This window comes from Babylonia areolata, chromosome 20 (genome assembly GCF_041734735.1).
Source record: "Babylonia areolata isolate BAREFJ2019XMU chromosome 20, ASM4173473v1, whole genome shotgun sequence".
Lineage (NCBI taxonomy): Eukaryota > Metazoa > Mollusca > Gastropoda > Neogastropoda > Buccinidae > Babylonia > Babylonia areolata.
The window spans coordinates 35,570,860-35,594,161 of record NC_134895.1 but is presented as its reverse complement, the minus strand read 5'-3'; the positions used below and the strand labels follow the sequence as shown (position 1 = coordinate 35,594,161).

Genomic DNA, 23,302 nt, shown 5'->3' with positions numbered 1-23,302 from the left:
GCCATTCCAAGGATTACGTATCTGATCCCTCTCCTCCCCAAACACCCCACTTGTTTCTAATAGCTAAGGTCAGCTGCTTACATACTTATTTGTAGATATTTACCGAACGTATCATTGTATGCATGCATTTGTTTGTGAACAAACACACACAAACTCAAATATGCATGGATACACACGAACACAAAGAACCTCATTTCACAGTATCCTAGCTGATATAGATTATAGTTTCAGTTTCTGTGTCACAACATTTGGACAAATCCATATACGCTAGACCACATCTGCTTGGCAGATGCCCGACCAGTAGCATAACCCAACTCACTCGTCAGGTTTTGAGGCCATGCATGTATATACGTGTACCTACCAGAGCAGGTTTCTGATACTGAATTTTGCCACAGGACAACGCTTGGTTGCCCTAGGCTCTTTTTCAGTGTGACAAGTGTGTGCTGTGCACAGGACTTCAGCTTATTGACTCATCTGAATGACTAGATGCTCAATTTGATTTTCCAGTCAACCTTGGGAGAAAGGGCTGGATTTGAATAAAGACCCTCATAGACACTGTACTGGCAGATAACGGTCTTGACCATTCTGCCACCTTCTTGATCTTCCTAAAGAGGAATTGAGAGAGAGAGAAAAAAAAGGAAAATAAACTTTCTTTTTTGTTGTTTAAAAAAAAACAACCCAAAAAACAACAGGCAGGGATAAAAAGAATTTATAGCTAGGTTTGGTCAGAGGCCAGCATGGCTGACAAACCAGACTTCCACCACTATGCCAACAATCTTGGCAGTCGAGTTAAAGCAGAAAGATTATAATGTTAGAAAAACAGGTTGCTCCAGATGATTGCCACCATAGACCTGAAAAGTTTCATGATAATTTTGAATGGCCCAACTACCTTAAACCTTATAAAAAGGAAAGAGAGAGAGATATGAAAGAACGTTCTGATCACAGATCATCTATCAGATCAGGTTGGCCTTGCCCCTAATCAAAAGCAGGTTCACCTGGGACTTCTCTCTGTTATAAAAGAATCATTAGAATGGTTCAGCATTTGTACAACTGAAACTGCATTATTCTTTCCTTGATTCCTGTTACTAGTGCCAGTATTCATGCTCTCTCTATGGCCATTCACTACCTGAAGTTTGATTAACAAGTGATTTCTATCTTGCCTATATGGTCATTCACTACCTGAAGTTTGATGAATAAGTGGTTTCTACCTTGCCTATATTTGTCAAGATATTTTTTTCTGACTTTGATCAACTACAATGAACTGCCAAGTCTTAAAAAAAAGGGGGTGGACACTGGAAGAGAAGATTTTACTATTATCTGTTGATGTTCTATTACATTTGGACTGTCCACCGCTCTTACTGTCTCAACCTTAGCTGCCAATGACAAAGTTTTATTTTATCATGGTCATGCATTTGCATGCACACAGACACAAGAAGATTATCATGGGCTCACAGAAAGAAACACTCACACACAACAAATAGAGGGTGATTAGATAGACTCATTTTGTTTAAACACACAAAACTGCCTTACAAACTGCTATAAAAATATATATATATATATTTTTTTTTAAAAGAAAAAAAAAGCTTTGCTAAAAACAGTTTCAAAGTTTACACATCCCTTCTGACTTATCCCCCTGATTTCCCACAAATTTGATTTTTAAATAAATCAAAAACAGAAAAGAAAATGCAAGTGACCTTAAAAGTTTGTGTGTGTGTGTGTGTGTGTTTTCCAAGTCACTGGGAAAGACCAGTTTAAGCTCAAGTGACAAATTTTGTTTGTCAAGTCTGTCAATTGTTTTTCATAAATAAGCATCAACGCTGTAATAGTGAGCGACTGACAAACTGAACAAGTGAGTGAGTGAGTGAGTGAGTGTGTGTGTGTGTGTGTGTGTGTGTGTGTGTGTGTGTGTTTGAGTGCACACATGCATGGATGAGGTGTGCATGTGTGTGTGTGACCTTTTCACTTTGAATCAAAATGATCCATGCCACACTGAAACAAGTAATTTGGGGGACAAGAAAGTCCATGAACTTCCACGCAAACATATGAATTGACACCCTCTGTTATAACATTCCTGAACCATCAGAATTCCTCCAGTCCTAGTATTAAGTTTAGTGAGGAAAAAAAAAGGCAGGTGAGTCTGCAGGGTTCGCCCATTTTGATATTTCCATGCCTGGTGTTCTAATTTTGAGAATGATTGACTCCCAGACACCGAGAGACACAGACAAGACAGAAATGCCCATCATTATCTTTGTAATTTTCATTTCAGTATATGGCCTCTGCTTTTGGCGGGTCTGCTGCAAAATGAACTAAAGCCAGCTTGGACTCTGCAATTTTTGTTAAAAATTACCAACTGGAACATCACAATTTATTTCCTCATCATTTCATGCTGTCATAATTAGGTCACAAATCTGCTTTGTCATGTAATGAATATTATGGTGGTTATGTTTTCAGCCGTGTTCCTTAGAACTCCTCTTCATAGTCTGCTGAAAATTTTAGCTTGTTTCTTATGCACTCTGAACAGATACATTTCTGTTATATACGCTGGATCTCCTGGCATAGTGCAAGGCTTTAACACTGATGGCACCCACAGGGTGAAAGGTTTGAGATTCCCCCCCCCCCCCCCCCCCCCCACCAACCCCAAAACTGAAATAAGATCCATTCATAGTCTCAGTGTATGTGGAAGCTGCAGCTTATAAAACAGGACCAGACACGTGGAAAATTTTTTTTAATGGCGATGACTTTTGCATACACACACACACATTATATCTACACACACACACATATATACACATCTGTTTGTTCATTCAAGTTAATGTTATAAGCTTTTAACTTTCACTCGAACATTTCACTTTTAAGTATTTCTTTTCCCCACCTTCCACCCTCTTCAAAATTTTCAAACGGCAACAGAAAAAAAGGTCTTATTTTTCTCCAACTTCTTATTCTATCCTCAGATTCTTTCTTATGCTCATGATTTCCAATGAAAGCCTTTCCCAATTATATGAATACAGAATATACATCTACGTGGGAAAAGGATTCACATAACACCCTTATTGTTGATATACTAAGGACAAAGAATGGCAGCTGAGTGAAATTTAAAAGAGTGCTGCTGAATCTTTCCACACTGAAGCACTCCAATATCACAAAATACAAACTGATGTTACACTGCTCATACTGGAACATATGGACAACATTAAAAGTGTCAATAAAAGCAAAATTCCATGCATTTAGTAGTGCCAAACGTTTTTAAGAAATAAAGAGCAACAATAAGATGCAAACAAAGGACAGACTAGGGTCAAGCTTTACTTTAAAAAAAAAAAAAAAGAAAAAAAAAAGAAGAAAAATGTTACACTGATTAAGAGCACATAAATCAAACACCATCTCTATGCAATGTAAAATTTCTAACCTTAACGACGGATACAGTCAAAATAAAAACCAACTCAACAAATCCAGCTTCAAAAACACATGGAAATGTCAACCAAAACAGAAAGAAAATGCTTAACTGTCGCGAAATTTTGAGGACACGAGAAAAGGCCAAAACTGAAAACAACTGACAAGCCATGCAAAAAAAAAAAAAAAAAAAAAAAAAAGGGAAAGAATAATATAGAAAAAAGAAAGCCAGATTCTGACCTGTGTTTGTATCATACAGAATTCTGGATGTAATAATCTTCCCACACTGGGAGAACAGTTTCTCGAGATCCTGCTGAGTCATTGACTTTGGCAATCCGCTTATGTATAAGTTAGCACCCTTTATACTTTCACTACTGGGCCTTGCAATTGACACCTAGAAAAATGTGTGAAGTCGTGTGAGTAAAGTTGTTGATACAAACATCACAATCATCATGTCAAATCAACACTCTGATACATCAGCCTTTTTCTTGTCGCTAGGCCCTGACCAATGTTTTCAAGAACACACACACACATTTACCTGTGTAAATATCTGTTCAACAGTCCAAAATTCGGAAAACTTATCAAACATGATTATTTCTTTACAATCCGAGATGCAAACAAGGGCAGATGTTAGAATCAAATAAATAAATCAATCCAGAAATGGAAATGAGTGAAAACGTATAGTAATGAAAGGAAAGCAAATGAACAAAATCAAACTGAAAAGCTGGACAGTTTGATCTTTTCTGGGTTTAAGCCTCACGTCAAATTGTGACGTAGGGAAAAAGGGAGGTCTGAATGGGGGAGCAAGGGGGTTGGGGCACACTGCACCAAGAAGGGGGTCTGATGTATCAAGAAGTGTATCATTGCAGCATTACAGAATACAAATGTGTAAATTTCAAAACCAGGTACCTGTCGTTTGGTCATATAGAATTCGTGAAGTTATGATATTCCCACACTGAGAAAAGAGATTCTCCAAGTCCAACTGTGTCAATGATTTTGGCAAGCCACTAATATACAAGTTAGCTCCCTTAATGCTCTCACTGCTTGGTCGAGCAAGAGATACCTGAAAATCAACAAAGATGTGTAAAAATGCAAAACAAAGTTGTAAACTAATCATAAGGGCAGAATGAAGAAAACACATAGATTAAAAAAAACATAACAGAAAGTAGGGTTAAATCAAATCAGACCAAATCAGTAATCCTTATGGAAACTTCCTTTTACTATTCATTACAAAAATAAATTACTGAAAATAATCCAGTGAATAAAATAGGAGATTATAAAAAAGAAAAAAAGACAAAAAGACAACTGTCTTGATACCAAACAATACAGCATTTGTTGATGCATAATTGTCTTGTTTGTGGTAGATACTTCATTAAATTGTTTTAAAGGCTGTTGAATTGTTATCATCTCAAGTAATCACAAAAGGAATTAATTCTGTTTGGTAAAGAGAATAATATACATGAATGTGTCTGTAATCCTCTTTTTTGAGTTTAAACATCTTTTTCCTTATCCCCTCCCACCCCCCTCCCCTAAACAATAAACAAAAAACAGGCAGAATTTTAAAATGCCACCTCTTTTAAAAAGAACAAGAATGTATCTTCACTTTGTTGCTATTTTTGCAACAAAAGCTGTAACCTTTTGCTGACATTAATTATTTACATAAAATATATTTCAAAAGTTCATGTTTACTGAAGTAATAAGACAAACCTAAAATGAGTTTCAAAATATTCTTGCAGAACTGCACAAACAGTATTGCTTATTGGCTTTCAGAAAACTGGGTACCTTTAACCTTTCAATGGTTATAAAAAATAAAAAATTTAAAGCAAAACGAAAGAAGTGAATACAATTAAAACTGAAGTGTACACAAAAGGGTCTTCCTCATTGTTTTGGTCTTTTAAAGGTTCATCCAACTCATTTGTTGAGGCCTTCAACAGATGGGAGTTTCAATGTCAAGACCAGACACATAGCATGACCACCTCCTAAAGTTTCTCACTTATCTCAGTCTCCATATCATCTGCCTCGATTTTCTTATTGCAAACATATTCTACACTCTTTCAAAATGTGATGTCAATTAGAGTTGCTTTATACTTATATCAAGCATTCTGTTTTGTATGCATATCAAACACATACAGGAAGATGAAATAAATGACTTTTAAGTGACCAAAACTGTTGAAGAAATCCAAAGCAAGGTATCTAACTGCCAAAATTCAGACTTTTTGTTATCTTCTAAGCCACAGACTGAGGGAGAGGCAGACTGAAGGTGTGTGTGTGTGTTGGGGGGGGGGGGGGGGGTAAGAGTTGTCATGTTATTCTTGTTTTAAAACACAAAGTCTTTCCTCCTTTCATATTAATCAATATTTTCAAGACCCATCCACAGTAGGAACTGACCTGTTGAGGCAATCAGAAATAAAGGTGTTACAGGCTTATCTGTTGTGACGCACACTGCTGACAAGCCAGTGAGGCAGATGCCAGCAGATAGCTACCATGGCTGTTAGAATGTGCCACCCTTTGTATGCTCTGCTGACTGACAAGTAGCAGGTGCACTTTTCTATTTCTGTGCTCTTTGAATGCACTTGGCAGCATTCCTTGCAATGCTGTAGCCTAGACGCAACACACCAAGGTGTAACAGTGGCACATTCTCTGATATCAATATTGACATCAACGCTCACTTCTGACTTTCTTTGCTATCATCAAAATGGGTCACAATTTTATTTCCTCTAAATGCTTTCTGCAACTGTGGTCTGATTCTGTCTGCCTGACCAAATACTAACCAAAGTAAAACGAAGTGTAATAATGAAAAGATTTGACAGAAAAGGGTGAAGGACACCGAGTCAGAAAAAGAGAGAGAGAGAGAGAGAGAGAGAGAGAGAGAGAGAGAGAGAGAGAGAGAGAGAGAGAGAGAGAGAGAGGGAGGGAGAGGGAGAGAGAGAATACAAAATGAAATTTCAACAAACCCAACATCAAGCATCAAACTTCAAAAGAAATAAAATCAAAGTTGACAATAACCAATGTATTACTGTACAAAAATGAAACTGATCAAATTCAAGAATAAAAATTTCTTTTCCTTCTTGACAATTTGGACTTGGAGTTGTATTTAAACTTAGAGAGCTCTCCTACACACAACAATCAGTTATGCACAATTCTGAGCATCAACATTTGCCAACTCTTTGAAAAAATGACAGCAATGACACATGATGAAATAATCTGGCTGAAGGAACTAACAGAAACAGAGAAAAGTCTACAGGTTGAAAAAAAAAAAAAAAAAAGAAAAAGAAAGAAAAAAAAAAAGAAGATTCAAAACACAAATCCAATGAATTGTAAACATTTAACAGACAGGAAATTTAATTCAAGTATTATCCCATTACCAAAATGAAATACTCATTCATCAGAAAAAATATAATGTAACTGGAGTAAAAATGTTAATACTATACATAGCCAGGCTGAACAAAAATCATGTTTCCATGTAGAAAATAGAAAAAGAAAAGATGTATGGGAGAGTATATGAGCTTGAGTGGTACTTACCTTGATAGTTTTGTTCTGCAGCCTCAGTCCATTCAAAGTGTGGATGGCCTTGTCGGCATCCTCTTGTCGTTTGTAATTAACAAATCCATAACCCAAGCTTTGGCCTGGGGAAGACAGAAAATTATGCATATGAATACCTTTCGTTATAATTTTTAAAAGCTTAAAAAAAAAAAGAAAAAAAAGAAAAAAAAAAGAAGGTAAACTGAAATTATGGTTATCTGGCCAATATAATTCTTAGTTCATATTGTGTATAGAGTTAGTGAGTGAATGACAGTTTGTATGTATGTATGTATATATATGTGTGTGTGTGTGTGTTGCGGGGTGGGGGGCAGCGGCGGCGTGTGCGCGTGAGCCACATCTGACAAATGAACGGTCTAGATCAGTGACAAATATAACTGGAGATCACTGATCAGTGATGATGAAAGTAAAGTATGACACTGACTTCCATTTTATGCTCATTTGACTTTAGATTATTGTGTTCAAGCCTTCACACCACAAACTACAATACAGCACTGCACTGCAGAAAACAAAGACATATCCAATACAAGGATGATCAGCAGACATACACAATTCAATATAATAAGCAATCATAGGGTGCTGAACGAAGTGCTGGGAAATATCAAAGGCTGTGTGCACAAAATGAACCAGTCTGGCTCCAGAACAGAGCCCTGGGGCACAAAACACAAATGGACAGAAGGATCAGACATGTAAGCTGACACTATGTATCTGCTCCCTTTCATGTTTCAGAAACATGTGATTCAAACAACATGCATGTTGTATCCTAGCACTAAAAGGCAGCTTGATAAAGATGCTACAAAACACTGTGAGCAATAGAGTGCCTAAAAATGGCACTCAAATGAAGAATCATGATGAAAAATTAATTGCTGGTGACAAGAGATTAAAACAAAAGACTTCAAGCAAGGCGGTCAGCAAACTATGACAAAGCCTGTATGAGGACTGAAAAACATTTCTAGTAATTTTTTTTAAGACCAATGCTAAGGCAAAAAGCTGTTTCAAGCATTTTCAATGTAAAAGAATAGACGGTTCTTAACTTCAGAACATCAGTGTTGGAGACAGCCTTCTTCAGCAGTGTTTTTGCAAAGGTGGTCTTCAGACAATGTGAGGTACATTGCCAGTTGACAGTGAAACAAGCACAGCAGATGCCAAACATCAGAAATTTGTATTATTTGTATTTTGCAAAAAACAATTATCACTTTCGATACAAGGTCGAAACAAGGCACGTGTGTGTGTGTGTGTGTGTGTGTGTGTGTGTGTGTGTGTGTGTGAGAGAGAGAGAGAGAGAGAGAGAGAGAGAGAGAATAATAGCAGTGATCCAGGGGCCAGCAGTCTTGCAGCACAGAGACAGTATTTTCAGAGAGGGAGGGGGCGGGGAGGGGGCATGCTGTCCTCTGTAACCAATTCCATTAAGGGCAAGTTATTGATTGGGGACACTGCCTTGGGCCATGGGAGGAGGACAGGACGGTGGCAGAGAAACTTGAATCAAGGGGGACTCGTTGAGAGAGGGAGAGAGAGAGAGAGAGAGAGAGAGGGAGAGAGAGAGAGAGATGCCTGATAGCAAGGGAAGGAAAGGAGGGAGGAGAGGGAGGGAGGTTGTGGTGGGAAGTGGGAAGGAAAGGGCCGAGGTGAGAATATGGCGGTGGAGAGGATGAGGGGGGAAGACTGACAACAGGGGAGGGGGATGGATAGGGGGGCGGAAAGGGGGGCTGGAGGGGGGTGGGGGGGAGTGTGAGAGAGAGAGAGAGGGTAGGTGCAGGGGGGGGGGGGGGATGTGTGAGAGAGGACCAGAACCGCCAATACCAACGTCCTTCGATCCTCGGTGTAGTATCCCAGATTGTCCCCCACGTGGAAACGTCCCCAGGGGACAAACTCACCGTTCATAATGTCCCCTGCGGACATTGTTTGAGGCCAAAATGTCCCATTTTAGGGTTGTTTTTTTTATCCTCGTTCTGAAATGTCCCCTTTACCCTGAAAATGTCCTCCCCATGTATCCTGTAATGTCCCCCCCCCACCTCCCTCCCCTCACCCCTCCCGTAAGCCAGTGTGAAAGTATACATCAAGTTGTATGCCGTACAAGCATTGGGTTCATGCTTATGATTATAACAAGTATTGTGTGTGTGTGTGTGTGTGTGTGTGTGTGTGTGTGTGTGTGTGTAACTGTCTTTGTCTTATGCATGTGTGTGTTTGTGTGTGTGGGATGGGGGCCAAGAAGCGTGCAGAAGAGTATGCATGCATATGCGTGCGCGCGTGTAGGTATATGTTAAAGTTATTTAAGTGATAAAAACCATTTTTCAATGCAAAATCTTTTTGTATTTCTTTTATCACAACAGATTTCTCTGTGTGAAATTCGGGCTGCTCTCCCCAGGGAGAGCGCGTCACATTACAGCGCCACCATCGAAGTGGATTTTTTTAACAGAATTATTCCAGGAACACCCTTTTGTTGCCGTGGGTTCTTTTACCTGCACTTAGTGCATGCTGCACACGGGACCTCAGTTTATCCTCTCATCCGAGTGACTAGCATTCAGACCACCACTCAAGGTCTAGTGGAGGGGGAGAAAATATTGGCGGCTGAGCTGTGATTTGAACCAGAGCACTCAGATTCTCTTGCTTCCTAGGTGGACGCATTACCTCTAGGCCATCACTCCAATTGGTATATATTCCCTGAGTTTTCCCTGTCTTTTTGTCAGCGTGATAATGCCACTGGGTAAAATATCTGAACATGCCTCAGTTGACAAAACAGAAGAGATTATTATATGGGAGAGACAGAGACAGACAGAGAGAAGGACAGACAGAGAGAGAGACATGTGTGTATATCTGTTAGTGACTTGAAAATATTGAAATAACAGTTTGAAAACAAATGACATACCACGGACATAAACTTTTAAGAGAGAAACATGTGGTGTAACAAATTTTCATGTCCTCAATAAAACAATGAACAATCAAATTTCTGCCACGTCAGACCACAAAATAACAATAACAATTGTAAAATCAAAAACATACAACAACTGAAAAAAATATGAATTGCTTGTGGTGCAAAATATCTAGAGGCCAGCAGTTCTGTGAAATACTCTTTTCTCGACCTTTTTCTTTGTTCTGCAACCCGGATTTATACTGACCTTTTTTCAAGTATGAAACCACATGGGCAAAGTTTCCATCACCCACACTGAATCTGATACATCCTGCTTTTAACACTCTTGCAAAGAAAAATCAAACAGTCATCGCTGAAACCACACACACACACACACACACACACACATATATATATATATATATATATATATATATATATAAAACACATTATTTACTCTTTTTTTTTTTAACAGCTTCCACTGTTCTTGATGTGGCAATGGTATACTTCAGAGATAGAGGACTGTGTTTTGACTGCTGACACGACCTACACCAATATAGTTACACACACAAACACACACATGTGTGCGCATGCACATGACCTACACCAATAAAAGTACAGACTCATGGGCATGCACACACACACACACACACACACACACACACACAAAACACACACGTGTGCAGATGTAGCAAATGTTCTGTTGGAGAAAAGCTGGGGGTGTGAGGAGGGAGGGGCATTTTCGGCGGAGGGGATGTTACAGGATACAAGGGGGTGACATTTTCAGGGAAAGGGGGACATTTGAAAACGAGGCTAAAAAGCTATAAAAGGGGAAATTTTCCGCATGGGACATTATTAACGGTGAAAAAGTCCCAAGGGGGCCTTTCCAGCAGTCAAATTATCCTGGGGACGTTTCCGGGGTGGGGGGACAGTCTGGTATGGTACACCGGTACTGTTTTGGGTTCTTTGTATTTTGGTAACCACTGGCTCTTTCCAGTCGATGTTGCCAAGGCCAAGGCTCCCCGCCTGCCTGCGCTGGCACCATCCAAAAACTCTGAACACCGATGAGTCCCCTTACTTATGTTTCAAAATGGGAGGGCACTATAGTTCAGCAAACAGAATTTCCAACTCAAAATCGTTAATCTTACTAGTAGTAGTAGTGGTGGTAGAAATAGTAGTAGTGGTGGTGGTAGTAGTAATAACAGCAGTCGCAGCAGCATTACAAATAGTTGTAGGTAGCTATACAGTAGTAGTGGCAGTAGTAGTACTACTAAGTACTATATAATAGTGAGGGCAAAACATGTGAAGCTTTGAAATGGATCTTTGTTTCATGAGATAGCTTTGTATAATTTGGAGAAAGTTTTATGCCATACTTCCCTGGGTTACACATCAAGATTTCTATTTAAAAATTTTTTTTTTAAAGGTAAAGAATTTGGATTAATCTGTCCAGTTGATTCTTAAATTTCAAAAAGATGGCACTTCTTTTGGCTGAGTTGAGGTGCATGGCCTTAAAAACCACCCATTCTGAACTATGCTTCTGACTCTGAGGTCTACTTGAAATATTATATGTCAAATTCATGTACTTTTTTTGAGTAGCGAAAAATCCTTCTTCAGCTGCTGTAAAAACAATAAAATGATTGAAAATGACTTTATGGATAATTTTATACCCTTTTTATCCATAACATTTCTCTTAAAAAGTTAACTTCTCACAAAATAAATATTAAAAACTAAAAAAAAATTGTCTTTGTAATGGGAAATGGAAGCAGAAGTGAAGGAATTCAGTTTGATTTTGGCATACTGTGAGTTTCATTTTTTATATTCTGTGTGCGTGCATGTGTCATGGTGTGTGTGTGTGTGCGCATGTGTGTGCCACAGTATGTGGTGGTATGTCTGGCAATGAAAGTCTTAACACGCTACGTGTGCTTATATTAAGTTTTTTCTTGCGTGTGGATGCCACAAACATGATTAATATTACTATATACACTGCGCTGACAGCGTCATCTTTTTACAACTACACCTGTCTCGTGGCAACCGCCGGCAGTGCTGTTGCAATAACTTTTGGTTGATATACATGTAAACCGGGACTTTTCCTGCACAGTGCACCTAAGCTGAATAACATACTGAGACATATCCCAGGGGGTTTACACAGATGCTGCCAAAATAAGCAGCCACCAACATCAGTTGTGATGGCTTCTAAAACCCTGAGGAAAAGAATATTGCACATATCTGTTTCTGTCTGTCTAGGCAAACACCTTTGGGAAGAACTGAAAGCATGGGAACATGTTTCTCACAATATGAAGTGCAGACTACATTAGATCAATGAAAGTTCTCACTCACTACCTTGTTTACAAGAAGATATTTATGAGGAATGAGAGAAAGGGAAAGGTGAAGGAAAGAGTGAACGGGTGGGGGAATGAGAGCAAGCTCTCTAAACAGAATCAAACAACCAACCCCTCCCCCCCTACAATGTAGTTTATAATTAAGATATCAATAAGGTCTAATATGAAGCCACTAGTTAGGTTATAATATGGGTACAAAGCAGAAAGACACACATAGACATGCACATACACACACACTACTTCTGACACACACATACAGTATAACAGTGAGAGAAAAGGAGGAGGAGGAAAAGAACAAGAAGCATAGAACTTTAGAAGCTATAAGAAAAGAAAAAAAAAAGGAGAAAAAAGTACAATACTATTTTGCTTGAGTCTCCATTACATCTCTCCCTCATTCCATGCATGCAAATTCAAACAATGGGATACATTCTGCTGTACAACTCATTTCCGGCACGAAAGGTTTGAGAGGATAACTTTGGGACCAAAAGTAGTTTGTGAAATTTAAAGTTAAACCCTCTGCACAATCCAAAAAGAATTCCACCCAAAGGGATGTCAGTATACTGTATAGTTTGCAGCTACAATGCAAAGTTTCATGCGTGATGTTCCTCAGTGTTATGGACAGCTGTTCCCGTACAACTGGGGAAGGGAGATCTGAAAACTGCAGTATCAGTATCAGTAGCGCAAGGAGGCATCACTGTGTTCGGACAAATCTATATATGCTACACCACATCTACCATGCAGATGCCTGACCAGCAGCGTAACCCAACCTGCTTAGTCAGGCCTTGAGAGAGAGAGAGAGAGAGAGAGAGAGAGACTGATGGAGGGAACAATCAAGAGTGAATGATATTCATCTTCCCAGAAAGCAGCTACTCTTCTTCCTTCCTAACATAAGCTCTCTGATGATTCTGCTGTGCTGGTGCACAGCTCCAGGAATGTTTGTGCTTTGATAACCCACTCTGACATGAGTTATAGAATCTTGCACAGTGTGTATTTGATCTTCTGAGTGTGTACACACACAATGAGGGTTCAGGCACTTGAATGTCTACACATCTGTTGACCCAGGAGATGGGAAAGGCCTAAGAGCTATTTCACCAACCAGGCACCAATGAACCTAACAAAATGATGACTTGAAGTTAAACACAGTTGTCTATGGGCTCATGTGTGGTAACACTTTCAAAGGGTAATGAGTTGAAATCATAATATACTTTCTCCAGTAACAGGATCTTCAAATTTTTAAAAACTTGCAAGAAGTCTATAAAAAAAAAAAAAAAAGAAAAAAAGAACAGATAAGAGGAATCTTGTTGCATATCATATGTTTTGATGTTAGGTCAATGAACATGGGAAGATTACAAACTGCAGTTCTTTTTCTGTCCCGTTTTCTTCAGATGAAATTCCATTTCCTTCACCTCTTTGGTGGCTTTCTTTTTTTCTATTGTTTATTTTGTTTTTTTGCAAATAGGTTTTTTAATCCACGAAACATGAAATATAGCCCACTTAATTTTCAGGTCAAGCTTAAAACATTTTTCTCTTCATACATTATACTGAAGAATATAATAAATGTAACTAGCACAAACAAAAGTAGCACCATTAACTGGTCAATGTACTTGAGGTAAAGCCAGAGCAATGAAGGTTGAGGGGAAGGAAAGCAAAATGAGATGGGGAAAGAACAAGACAAGGTGGGAATGGTAGGCTAAAGGGAGGGAAAACAGAGAGGGTGGGTATGGTAGGCCAAAGGGAGGGAGAAACAGATAAAAAAGGGAGAAACAAAGAGAGACAAAGGGAGAAATAAACAGACAAAGAGAGGGTGCAACAGAAAATAAAAGTGGAAGAAAGGGCAGCCAAGGGAATGGGGAAGGGAGGAGGAAAAATAAGTAAAGAATGGTTTTAAACAACCCTTTTCTTACCACAGGGATATGGGGTTTTTTTAACACAGGGATATGGAGTTTTGAACAATCACATTAATTCACACCAATATCATGAACATGCATCCTTAACAATCACACCAACAACATACCCACACCAAAGATCAATACACCCAGTTTCAGCTCACCTGTGGGTTTGTCCCTGATGAGCTTGCAGGACTCAAGCTCCCCAATGGAAGCAAACAGGGAGCGGATCTCATCCTGAGACATGGTCTGCGGCAGGTAGTTGACGATGAGGTTGGTCTTGCTGGAGCCGTCGTCCTGCAGTCCCACTGGTGAGCTGGTGCCATTGGTCACTACTCCACCCCCACTCACCTGAGCGTGAGATGTTGGGTCGATCATGTTGCTGTCTCCCAGTGTGATCTGAGGAAGAGGGGAGGTGGTGTTAGAACTGGGGAGCGGGTCAACTGAGGCATTGTTTCCAGCACACTGTTACATAGTCTTCAGTAAAACACCCACCCACCCAGCCTCTTAGAAGCTCTGACTAGATATTATTGTCATATGATTTTCCCAGCCTTTCTTCCACAGAATGCTGTGAGAAGCTGGGAAAACAGTGTTGAGATTATGGTGAAGTAGGGCAGCATCAATGGAACCACACAAATTTACCAATAATTTTACTGTCCAGTACCAGCCACCCCCTGCACACACCAACATGTACAGAATGTTTCACAAGTCTCTCAGTTTACTGATGAAACCCCAGAAATACCTTTATAATATCAAGAAGCAAAATTAGATTAAATAACTGTGTCCACTGTCTTCTGAGTTGCAAACATTTTCAGTATATCATCACAGATCTACAGACAGCTCATGCTTATCTCCATCCTTAATTCCGATGCATTTTATAGTCTGCAATTTGTATACATACATACATACATACATTACATATATATATATATACTGGTATATACTTTTTTTTTTAAGTGGATGACTTCCACTCCAGAAAAAAATGATGCTGTGCAATGATGTATTTAGCATTCCTGACATAACATGTCCAAGTGTGAAGGGAAAACGGACAATGTGCTTCAGTCTTTTGTGTGTATATCTATAGGGCAAGTGTGTCATTTCCTACCATCAGCTGTGTAGGTGATAACTGGCAATGAAGCAATTAACATATTCCGTGCAGCGCTGGCCTTTGAGGCACAAAATAATTGTCAGTCACACCAGCACTGCAAGTCAATAAATGCTCTGGCCTTTTGCTGAAGAACAGACAGGTCATTATTACAGAACAAACCAAGTGTTAATGTTTCCACAGTGTCAGTGTCTCTACAGTGTTTATCTTTTCCTGCAGTGATAGATATTATCATACACATAGTTTTACGTACAGTACACTCAGTCAAAAACTGTTTTAATCACTTGTATCATTTATTGCTAATGTGTAATCAAAGTTCAATTAAATGCTGAATAACCCCATATCGATCATTTATTGCTAATGTGTAATCAAAGTTCGATTAAATGCTGAATAACCCCATTAACCTCAAGCTCAGATGATGCTTATAACACATAAACATACACAATTTTATTACTAATTTCAACAGAACAGAAAATGAAAAACAAATCACAGCATCACCATGCCACTCAAGCCAAAACTCTCATCATGCCAGCTCTACCACCACAAGCTAAAGCAATACTGGCTCCACTGTGCCATTGAATAAGAGGATAACTACTACCCTATAAAGTGTTTGATCAAGGTTAATCATCAGTACTGGTGGCCAGACATACAACTCCCTCCACCATCAAGGCATTAACCAGTAACAAAGAGAGCCTGGATGATTCATGCCTCCCTCTCAATACTGGCTCTATTGATCTGACTGACCATACCATTACTTGGCCGCCACACTGCAACAATAGGCACCAACTGATGGTCACACAACTATGATTATTACAGTTATGGAACTAATGACAGCCACAAAAACTGCAATCAGTGGGCTGTTATCAAATAATCGCATTAACCTGAACTGTAGTAACTAACAGCATGGTCCATGTGATATAAACAGAATGCTTGTTGAATGCAACATCACTGAACATGGATACCTCACTGTTCCACCATCGTGTAAAGAAAGAATACAATAATTGTTTCCATGTTAAGATTAAAATGCATCATAACTAAAGATTGCTCTACATATAATTTATATATATATATATATATATATATATATATATATATATATATATAATTTAATGCACAAAAGGTGGCGATTTACTTATATATATATATATATATATATATATTTGTTCACTGATGCTCAGTTGATGTTTTTTTTAATGCAAAGGGAATGGGTGATACATGGAAAGAGCATATATATATATATATATATATATATATATATATATAGAGAGAGAGAGAGAGAGAGAGAGAGAGAGAGAGAGAGAGAGAGAGAGAGAGAGCTTTAGCTCATAGTCATAGGTACAGTTTGTTTCCATCAAATCCTAACTAGAGACTACAAACTCCACAAAGAAGCAACTGAATTATCTCAGTGACCTGTGTTGAATTACTAGTACAGCATGAATCAGACTTCTGCAGAAGTTTGGCAAGACTCACACATTTGGAATGTTTTTCAATGGCATGGTGCTTTTGCCAAGAGACTTAAAAATTTTCCACTGACTCTTCAATTGTGCTAAAAAGAAAAAGAGAGCCCTGCACTTTCACAGGGAGGTTAAAGTAATCACCTGTTTTTAAGGACTTTAAACAAAATGAAAAATACATAAAACATTAGAAGACACACCGACTGCAATCGGTGAACTGAGAAATAAAATAAAATGGAAAAAAGGGCAGCACAAGCACTGAAAACCAGAACTACTAAACAAAACAGTTCCATGCAATAAAGAGAAACAAACAAAATACAACAAACCTTAAATGAAAATGAGTTTAGACTTCCACCGCCTTCCCCTCCTTTGACTTCCTGTTCAAGAAATCAATGCACGTAAAGAAAAAAAACAACAATGCCTTGTTTTTGTTGTTTAAAAAAACACACTACAGAATGCTTTCAGTTCCTTTTTCTTTTTTCATATTCTCAATCACAACCTGGACTGGGAAAGGGGTGGAAGTCTGCTGAAATTGGAAGTCATTTCAAAATCTAAAGATAAAAAAGAAAAAAAATCATAAGCTGAAAATGCTCAGTGATACAGTATAATAACTATCAGTTGAGGACAGCAAACTGAAAGAACAGCTGATCAGAGAGGACAAAACTGACGTGTCAGATGTCAAAATGATGGTTGATGAATCCTGTTGTTCGTTTTGGTTTGTTACTGATGACAGTGGGTCTGACTGACTTTATTTGAAACAGGCACTACAAACAACCCTTCACCACAGATGCCAGACTGAGTTTCACCGCTACCCAACACCCTCTGATGCTGTGTCCTCCCATTACTTACCATGACAGGGGCACACAATGGGTAGCTAGCGTAACTGCAGTTCTGGGCCATTAAGACACCTTTCGGATTGTCTCCGTCTGCTTCAGGTGAGCCCTCACAGTGATATGGAGAGACTGGGTTTTGTGTGTGTACTGTTTCCTGATCCTCACACCAACTTCTAGTTCTCACACGTACTGACTCACTATGAGCAAAACTAGAATGTGATGGACTTCAGGGGGACAGCAGAATCATTCAGCGCTGAAGCATACAAAAGAGAAGAGACATGGATTGGAACAAAGACCACTCAGAGATCAGCCTTCCTCATAGGCACACATGGTAGTACATACCTGCATCGAGACTTAATATACGTTCAAATGTTTCAACCGTTTGAAAATGACCACGCGTGGCTGTGTTTGACAACACACGAATGACTTGGGGAGCATCCACACACACAAAAAATAATAAACCCTCTGGTACAACTGATGCTGTAAAGGTCCAGATCCTTGGTAATTCACACTGCAAATCAATTTCTATCACTGGTTTCTGTCCCTCTTTCTTCTCCAAACTGAGTGAAAATTGGTTTTCAACAGCGATGTCCGTGAAGCCCAAACAGGAGCCCACAACAGCGTGAAGTGAGTGAGAGTGTTGTGAGCCTATTTCAACACAAGAGACGGATGCTGATGGCAACAGCTGGCAGCTAGTTGGTTGCGCGACTACCGACAGAGGTGGGCTTCTGTTTCACTGTAGCACGATCAGTGCAGACAATATCTTTCACCCCCGCTCTCTCTTCCACACTGTGGCTTAGGCGAGCACTGACTGAGACCGTTTGCTGCTTCTGCCCGACATAAATAGCATTAGGCCTCCTAGCACCACAGAAAATTAATGCCGATGCCTCCGCAACCAATGAGAGAGCGGCGCTTGGCCTGCAAGCTGTCGGGTGGCCTGCCAATCCAGTCCACCCCCTCCTCACCTACCCCTAACTTTCCCATCTTCGCCCATCCCCCAGTCCCCTCACACCTCCTGTGTGCGCGTGTTTCCTCCTGCTGCAGCAACGACATTCTCTGCTACTACCCTCTAGTCACCGGTCGGCTTTGCCTTATCTCGTTCACGTGGATCGCCTGTTTCACAATGCGCTTGAGGCAGCACGTGAAAATTCTGGGGCAATAAAGTTAACTCCACCAGCTGCACGTGCGATTCGGACAGTGAGATCACTCAGGCTTTTTGTATGACAACTCACTGCTTTTACTTCACCAAGCAACGGCTTTGATAGTGTTACCATATAAATTTTCAGTTTAAAAATTTGCGAAGGCTTTCCGGGTCGCATTAAAATTATGGTCATCAGCGAAACAGGCCCTGTACCCCAAATAAAATTAAAGTACTATGAGCACATGCCCACTCCACAATCCTGGTCGCGTGCCGCAGTGAGAGACCAAACGAAGCGGTGCGCGAACGCCGTGGTGATTCCGTCAATCACGTCTCAGTTTCTTTGTTCGGCACCCCGCCGGCCGGGCGGACAAGGCATGAACAAAGCTAGGTTCTTTCTCACTATCTGCTAAAGGGGGATCTCAACAACGGCACAAATGACCACGTCGAATCTTCAGTTGCCGCTTCTGTTCATTGCATTACTAATAAATTATGTTTTTTCGTTGTTCTTTTTTTTTCTCTCTTTTTTTTTTTAATGTATTCCGTCTGAAGCCGTGACTGGCAGCTCTGAACAAGTAAAACGGAGTTTGTATTGAGTATATTGATTTCAATTAATGTGAATGGTCTCCAGTGTTGTCGGTTTTCATTTCAGAGTTTTGATTCAAATAGACTGATCTCTGGATTACCAATGACTGTGTAATCCACTAAATTATATGGTCGAATGGCGTACTAGTACAGTACAAAATATGTCAGATGGAGAGAGAGAGAGAGGGAGAAAGAACACCAACCGCTAATTTTTCATATTACGTAATTTTTCATATTACCGGCTGTGCCCTTAGGACATGTAGCCAATGAACAGACTAAAATATTATCTGGCATCAGGCAGAACTGTTTAGATATATAGTATGAGAAAAGACATCGGAGGGGAAAATGAAAGAAGAAAAAAAAAGCATGTGATAATCATTTCTGTTTCCTCTCCACACAGGTCACAACAGATAAAAAAACAAAACAAAAAACAACAACAAAAAACAACAAAACCTGAGCATGGAAACAAAACTGACACTAAAACAAAAGGGGAACACCAGTACCAATTAGAACTTTAATAATTTACTTTGTAAAATTGTGAAAGAATCTGCCTTGACTAGATATTACTGTCATATAGAACTTGAACATCCAGAAAGTTAATAAAATTTATTTCCTTACCCATCTTGTGGATCTGCGGTTCAAAACATCTTACTCTTGGTATTAACATCATTCACACTGCACTTGTGTCACACTTACCCAGTGAGCTGTATTTTGATGTAATGCACTTTAAACAAGAGAGGCAAGGCCTTCAAGACTCACTTGTGAACACTTAAAAAAAAAAAAAAATCCAAGCTTTTTATGTATTGAGTGTAATTTCAAAATGTAATGTTTAAGATGAGAAAGATCAGTTTAAAACGAATTAAATCCCCTAGCATTAATTACAGAGTAATTTCCCTTTTTTACTATCTGCACCAAAACGTTTGCAAAATAAATAAAACTTCCATGCTTAGCAAAAGAAGTTCCTGTTTGAACAAAAAATGATAATAATGTCTGCTCTTGTTGTTGGGTCAGAATATCAGATCAAAGTGCCAAGTTTAGAGAATACAAAAAATATAACAGTAAATGCAGTTTGCATATAATTAGGCTTCATTTTTTTTTTTTTTTTTTTTTGTGCCCATCCCAGAGGTGCAATATTGTTTTAAACAAGATGACTGGAAAAAACTGATTTTTTCCTATTTTTATGCCTAATTTGGTGTCAACTGACAAAGTATGTGCAGAGAAAATGTCAATGTTAAGTTTACCACGGACACACACACACACACACACACAGACAACCGAACACTGGGTTAAAACATACTCACTTTGTTTGCACAAGTGAGTCAAAAAAGTGTAAGTGTTTGCAAAGTAATGCAAAATTATGGGATCTGCATTGATCTAGATCTCCCACTGTTTCCCCAGACCTATACTGCTCTTTCCATCTTCCATGTGTGAGCATGTGTACGTGAGTGATGTGACTAATTTTATGGTAAAGTATGTGTACAGATTAATCATCAAAACATATCAATATCATACTGTGTTATGTCATAACACATGTAACACTCACTTTATCAGTGAGAAGATCCAATGTTCAACAGGGGGAAAATGTAGGAATACAAGCCAAGGTCCTATAAAAAAAATTAAAAAAACACCCCAAAACATGGCAAACTGCTCATGTACTGATATGAGTACAGCCATACAATCTAACAGTGAACCACTACAGTAAAATAATGCTTTGTCAGTTCAAGTGAAACCACGTCACCATTTGGTAGTCCATCTCTATGTCTACTGATAGAAAAGTCATTGGCAGGTGGTTCTTTTTTACTTGGTCTCACATAAGTTCCTTCTCTATCTCTTTTGAGTCAGTCAACTTGATCAGTCCAGAGGTGTTAAAAGGTTCAGAATAGTGACTGACTTCAACATGTTATGATAAATTGGCTGTCATACATGGGTTAGTTTGCCTCACATGCTGCAGCTCTGAATCATGCACACCGGCTGGTACAAAAGCTTGGCACATTATTTCTGTAACCCTGAAACTATATCAGGTCAATGGGGTCAATATTTCATCACTGCAGCCTCCTTGCTCTGACATCAAAGGCAGTTACATGTTATAAAAAAAAAAGAAAAAGAAAAAAAAAAGAAGTAATTTTTACACAAAGCTATAACTGCTGTGACCATGACCTTGAAAAAGGTTGCTCAATCAGAATGATCCAAGCTTTTATTTTTATGATGCAACTATGTATCAAGTTTAATGAAAGTTACATGCAGTTACTAATAAATAAGCAACCATATTTTTTTCAGTTCTCAGTTTGTTTTATGACCTTGAAGCAAGATCAGGTTCAGGATCATTGCTATGATCATGTTCAAAAGATGTTCTTTCAATTAGCCAAGCCTCATTGAGATTATTATTCAGAAACTGGTCAAGCTGCTGAATAACCATGCACACAAACCACCTATGGTTCCTATATCACATATCCTTCCCAAACCCAAGCTTTTTTCTTTCTGACAGTGTCCACTGCAGTTTCCAGTGGGGTGTCATTTGGCCGGCCTATATTTGGATCATTTAAGAAAGTCAAATCCAGCGGCCCTGAGTGTACCGTCCGGTTCTGTGAGCGGCCACGCGACTGCTGTGCTCATCAATGACCTCACCATGACCGTCAACACATAATCTAGCAAGCAGGTGCCAGCAAACACGTGGGGTGCACGTTTGACTTTCCATTGTCGATTCCTTGCCCGGCTTTTCAAAGCATGTTGCCACCCCCCTCCCTCGCCTCTTTCACTGCTGAACGTCTTTCCAAGACAATATAAAAAGATACGCGGATATTGTCTAATCTAATCTGGTGACGAAAAATGCATGATATAAATTTTGTAACGGTTTTTACAAAAACAAACAAAAACCCCACCACCACCACCACCAAAGGCGAGACATTCAAAATTGGCTTTTAAAAATCATATGAATAATAATAATAATAAATAAATTAAAAAAAAAATATATATATATAGATATATATATATATATATATATATATAATGGCGTATTTGTTATCAGGGTACTGAATGAAATTGGGTCAATACTCTACTGCCGGCTAGTATTATAGAACATGCACCAGTTACCTACAACGGCTTCCAAACGCTTTGAATACAAACAGAAATCTCTAACAATGACTAAAAAACAAATTCAGTCTCATCCGACGACTTAACACGCATGAGGAACCGTTCAACTGAGATCGAGTCTGCCACACTCCAGTCACCGTCTGCCTTTGGCACGGACCACTCGTGGGACCATACGGTACTGGTCGATATTGCAGGGATGGGGGACAACAATGAAATAAACGCACACACATTTTCACCTAACACGCATGACAGGTATCTGACGGACTTACCCTGATAACAAAGATGAAGATTTGTCTCGAAAATAACAATATCACAGCAATGCGTTTCAATCAAAAGACACCCCCCAAAAACGGTATCAAAATCAGCAGCAGTCTGGAAGCTTTGTGACCAGGATGAAGATCGACCGAAGCCACGCGAGCTTGTTCCTGATCTTGGTGGTCACTTGAACGAATACAAGTTTTTTTCTCTTTTCAGTTTAAAACATTAGTTGTGATTCTATAAATTGTCAGCTGCCAAAATGTAACATTAAGTTTTTAACCGAAAAAATGTCGTGTCAATTGAAGAATAGAAGAACAGAACTAAAAACACAACGAAACGTCCACGCCTCATCTACACAAACTCAATGTGGAAAGCAATCCCTAAAATGAGGCGCACTTATACTAAATCGATGCGAATCGATGATTTCGAAGTGAAGCAGCTTGAGTGCCAGAACAAATACAATTTCTTAAATAATCACAACATTGAAGCAGACTGACTGGACACTGAAAAACAAAGGTAACGCTTTGAGATACTTATTTTTTTCTCTCCAACGGAGAGGTCTTTTTGTCGTCTGCTAGGTACTATTTCTTTGAGCGAATGACAGTATCTTTGTGCACAGAATGTTATCTCGAAAGAAGGAACTTTTGACAGAAAGTTGCACATATGTGACTGAACTTTGCATTTCATACAATGCACATTACTTATTTCATGAAAATAATATCATATACACACATTTTTCTTTGAATTATTTTCACTGCTTGACGAACAGACATCTCTTGTGACGTCACAAGCAGTCCAGAAAACTCTTGCGCCTTAACCCGAAACCAGTTTCATCACAC

The 23,302-nt window shown here is 39.1% G+C and overlaps 1 protein-coding gene across 7 annotated transcripts in view; it reads right to left on the bottom strand.

Moving 5' to 3' along the window:
- Positions 1 to 22,830, bottom strand: part of LOC143295457 (ELAV-like protein 1) — a 33,281-nt gene extending 10,451 nt beyond the window's left edge. The window contains exons 1-5 of one of the 7 annotated variants that reach the window (XM_076607169.1): positions 17,735 to 18,216; positions 16,886 to 16,936; positions 14,165 to 14,399; positions 6,910 to 7,013; positions 4,297 to 4,450 (exon numbers count right to left, since the gene is read on the bottom strand). In XM_076607169.1, coding sequence (XP_076463284.1) covers positions 4,297 to 4,450; positions 6,910 to 7,013; positions 14,165 to 14,399; positions 16,886 to 16,936; positions 17,735 to 17,740 — 550 coding nt within the window. In that variant the 5' untranslated portion in view covers positions 17,741 to 18,216. Of the gene's footprint in view, positions 1 to 3,627; positions 3,782 to 4,296; positions 4,451 to 6,909; positions 7,014 to 14,164; positions 14,400 to 16,885; positions 16,937 to 17,408; positions 17,704 to 17,734; positions 18,217 to 22,474 lie in introns of those variants that run through there. The other 6 variants (XM_076607167.1, XM_076607168.1, XM_076607172.1 and 3 more) reach the window with 6 other exon arrangements.
- Positions 22,831 to 23,302: the final 472 nt, after the last annotated feature.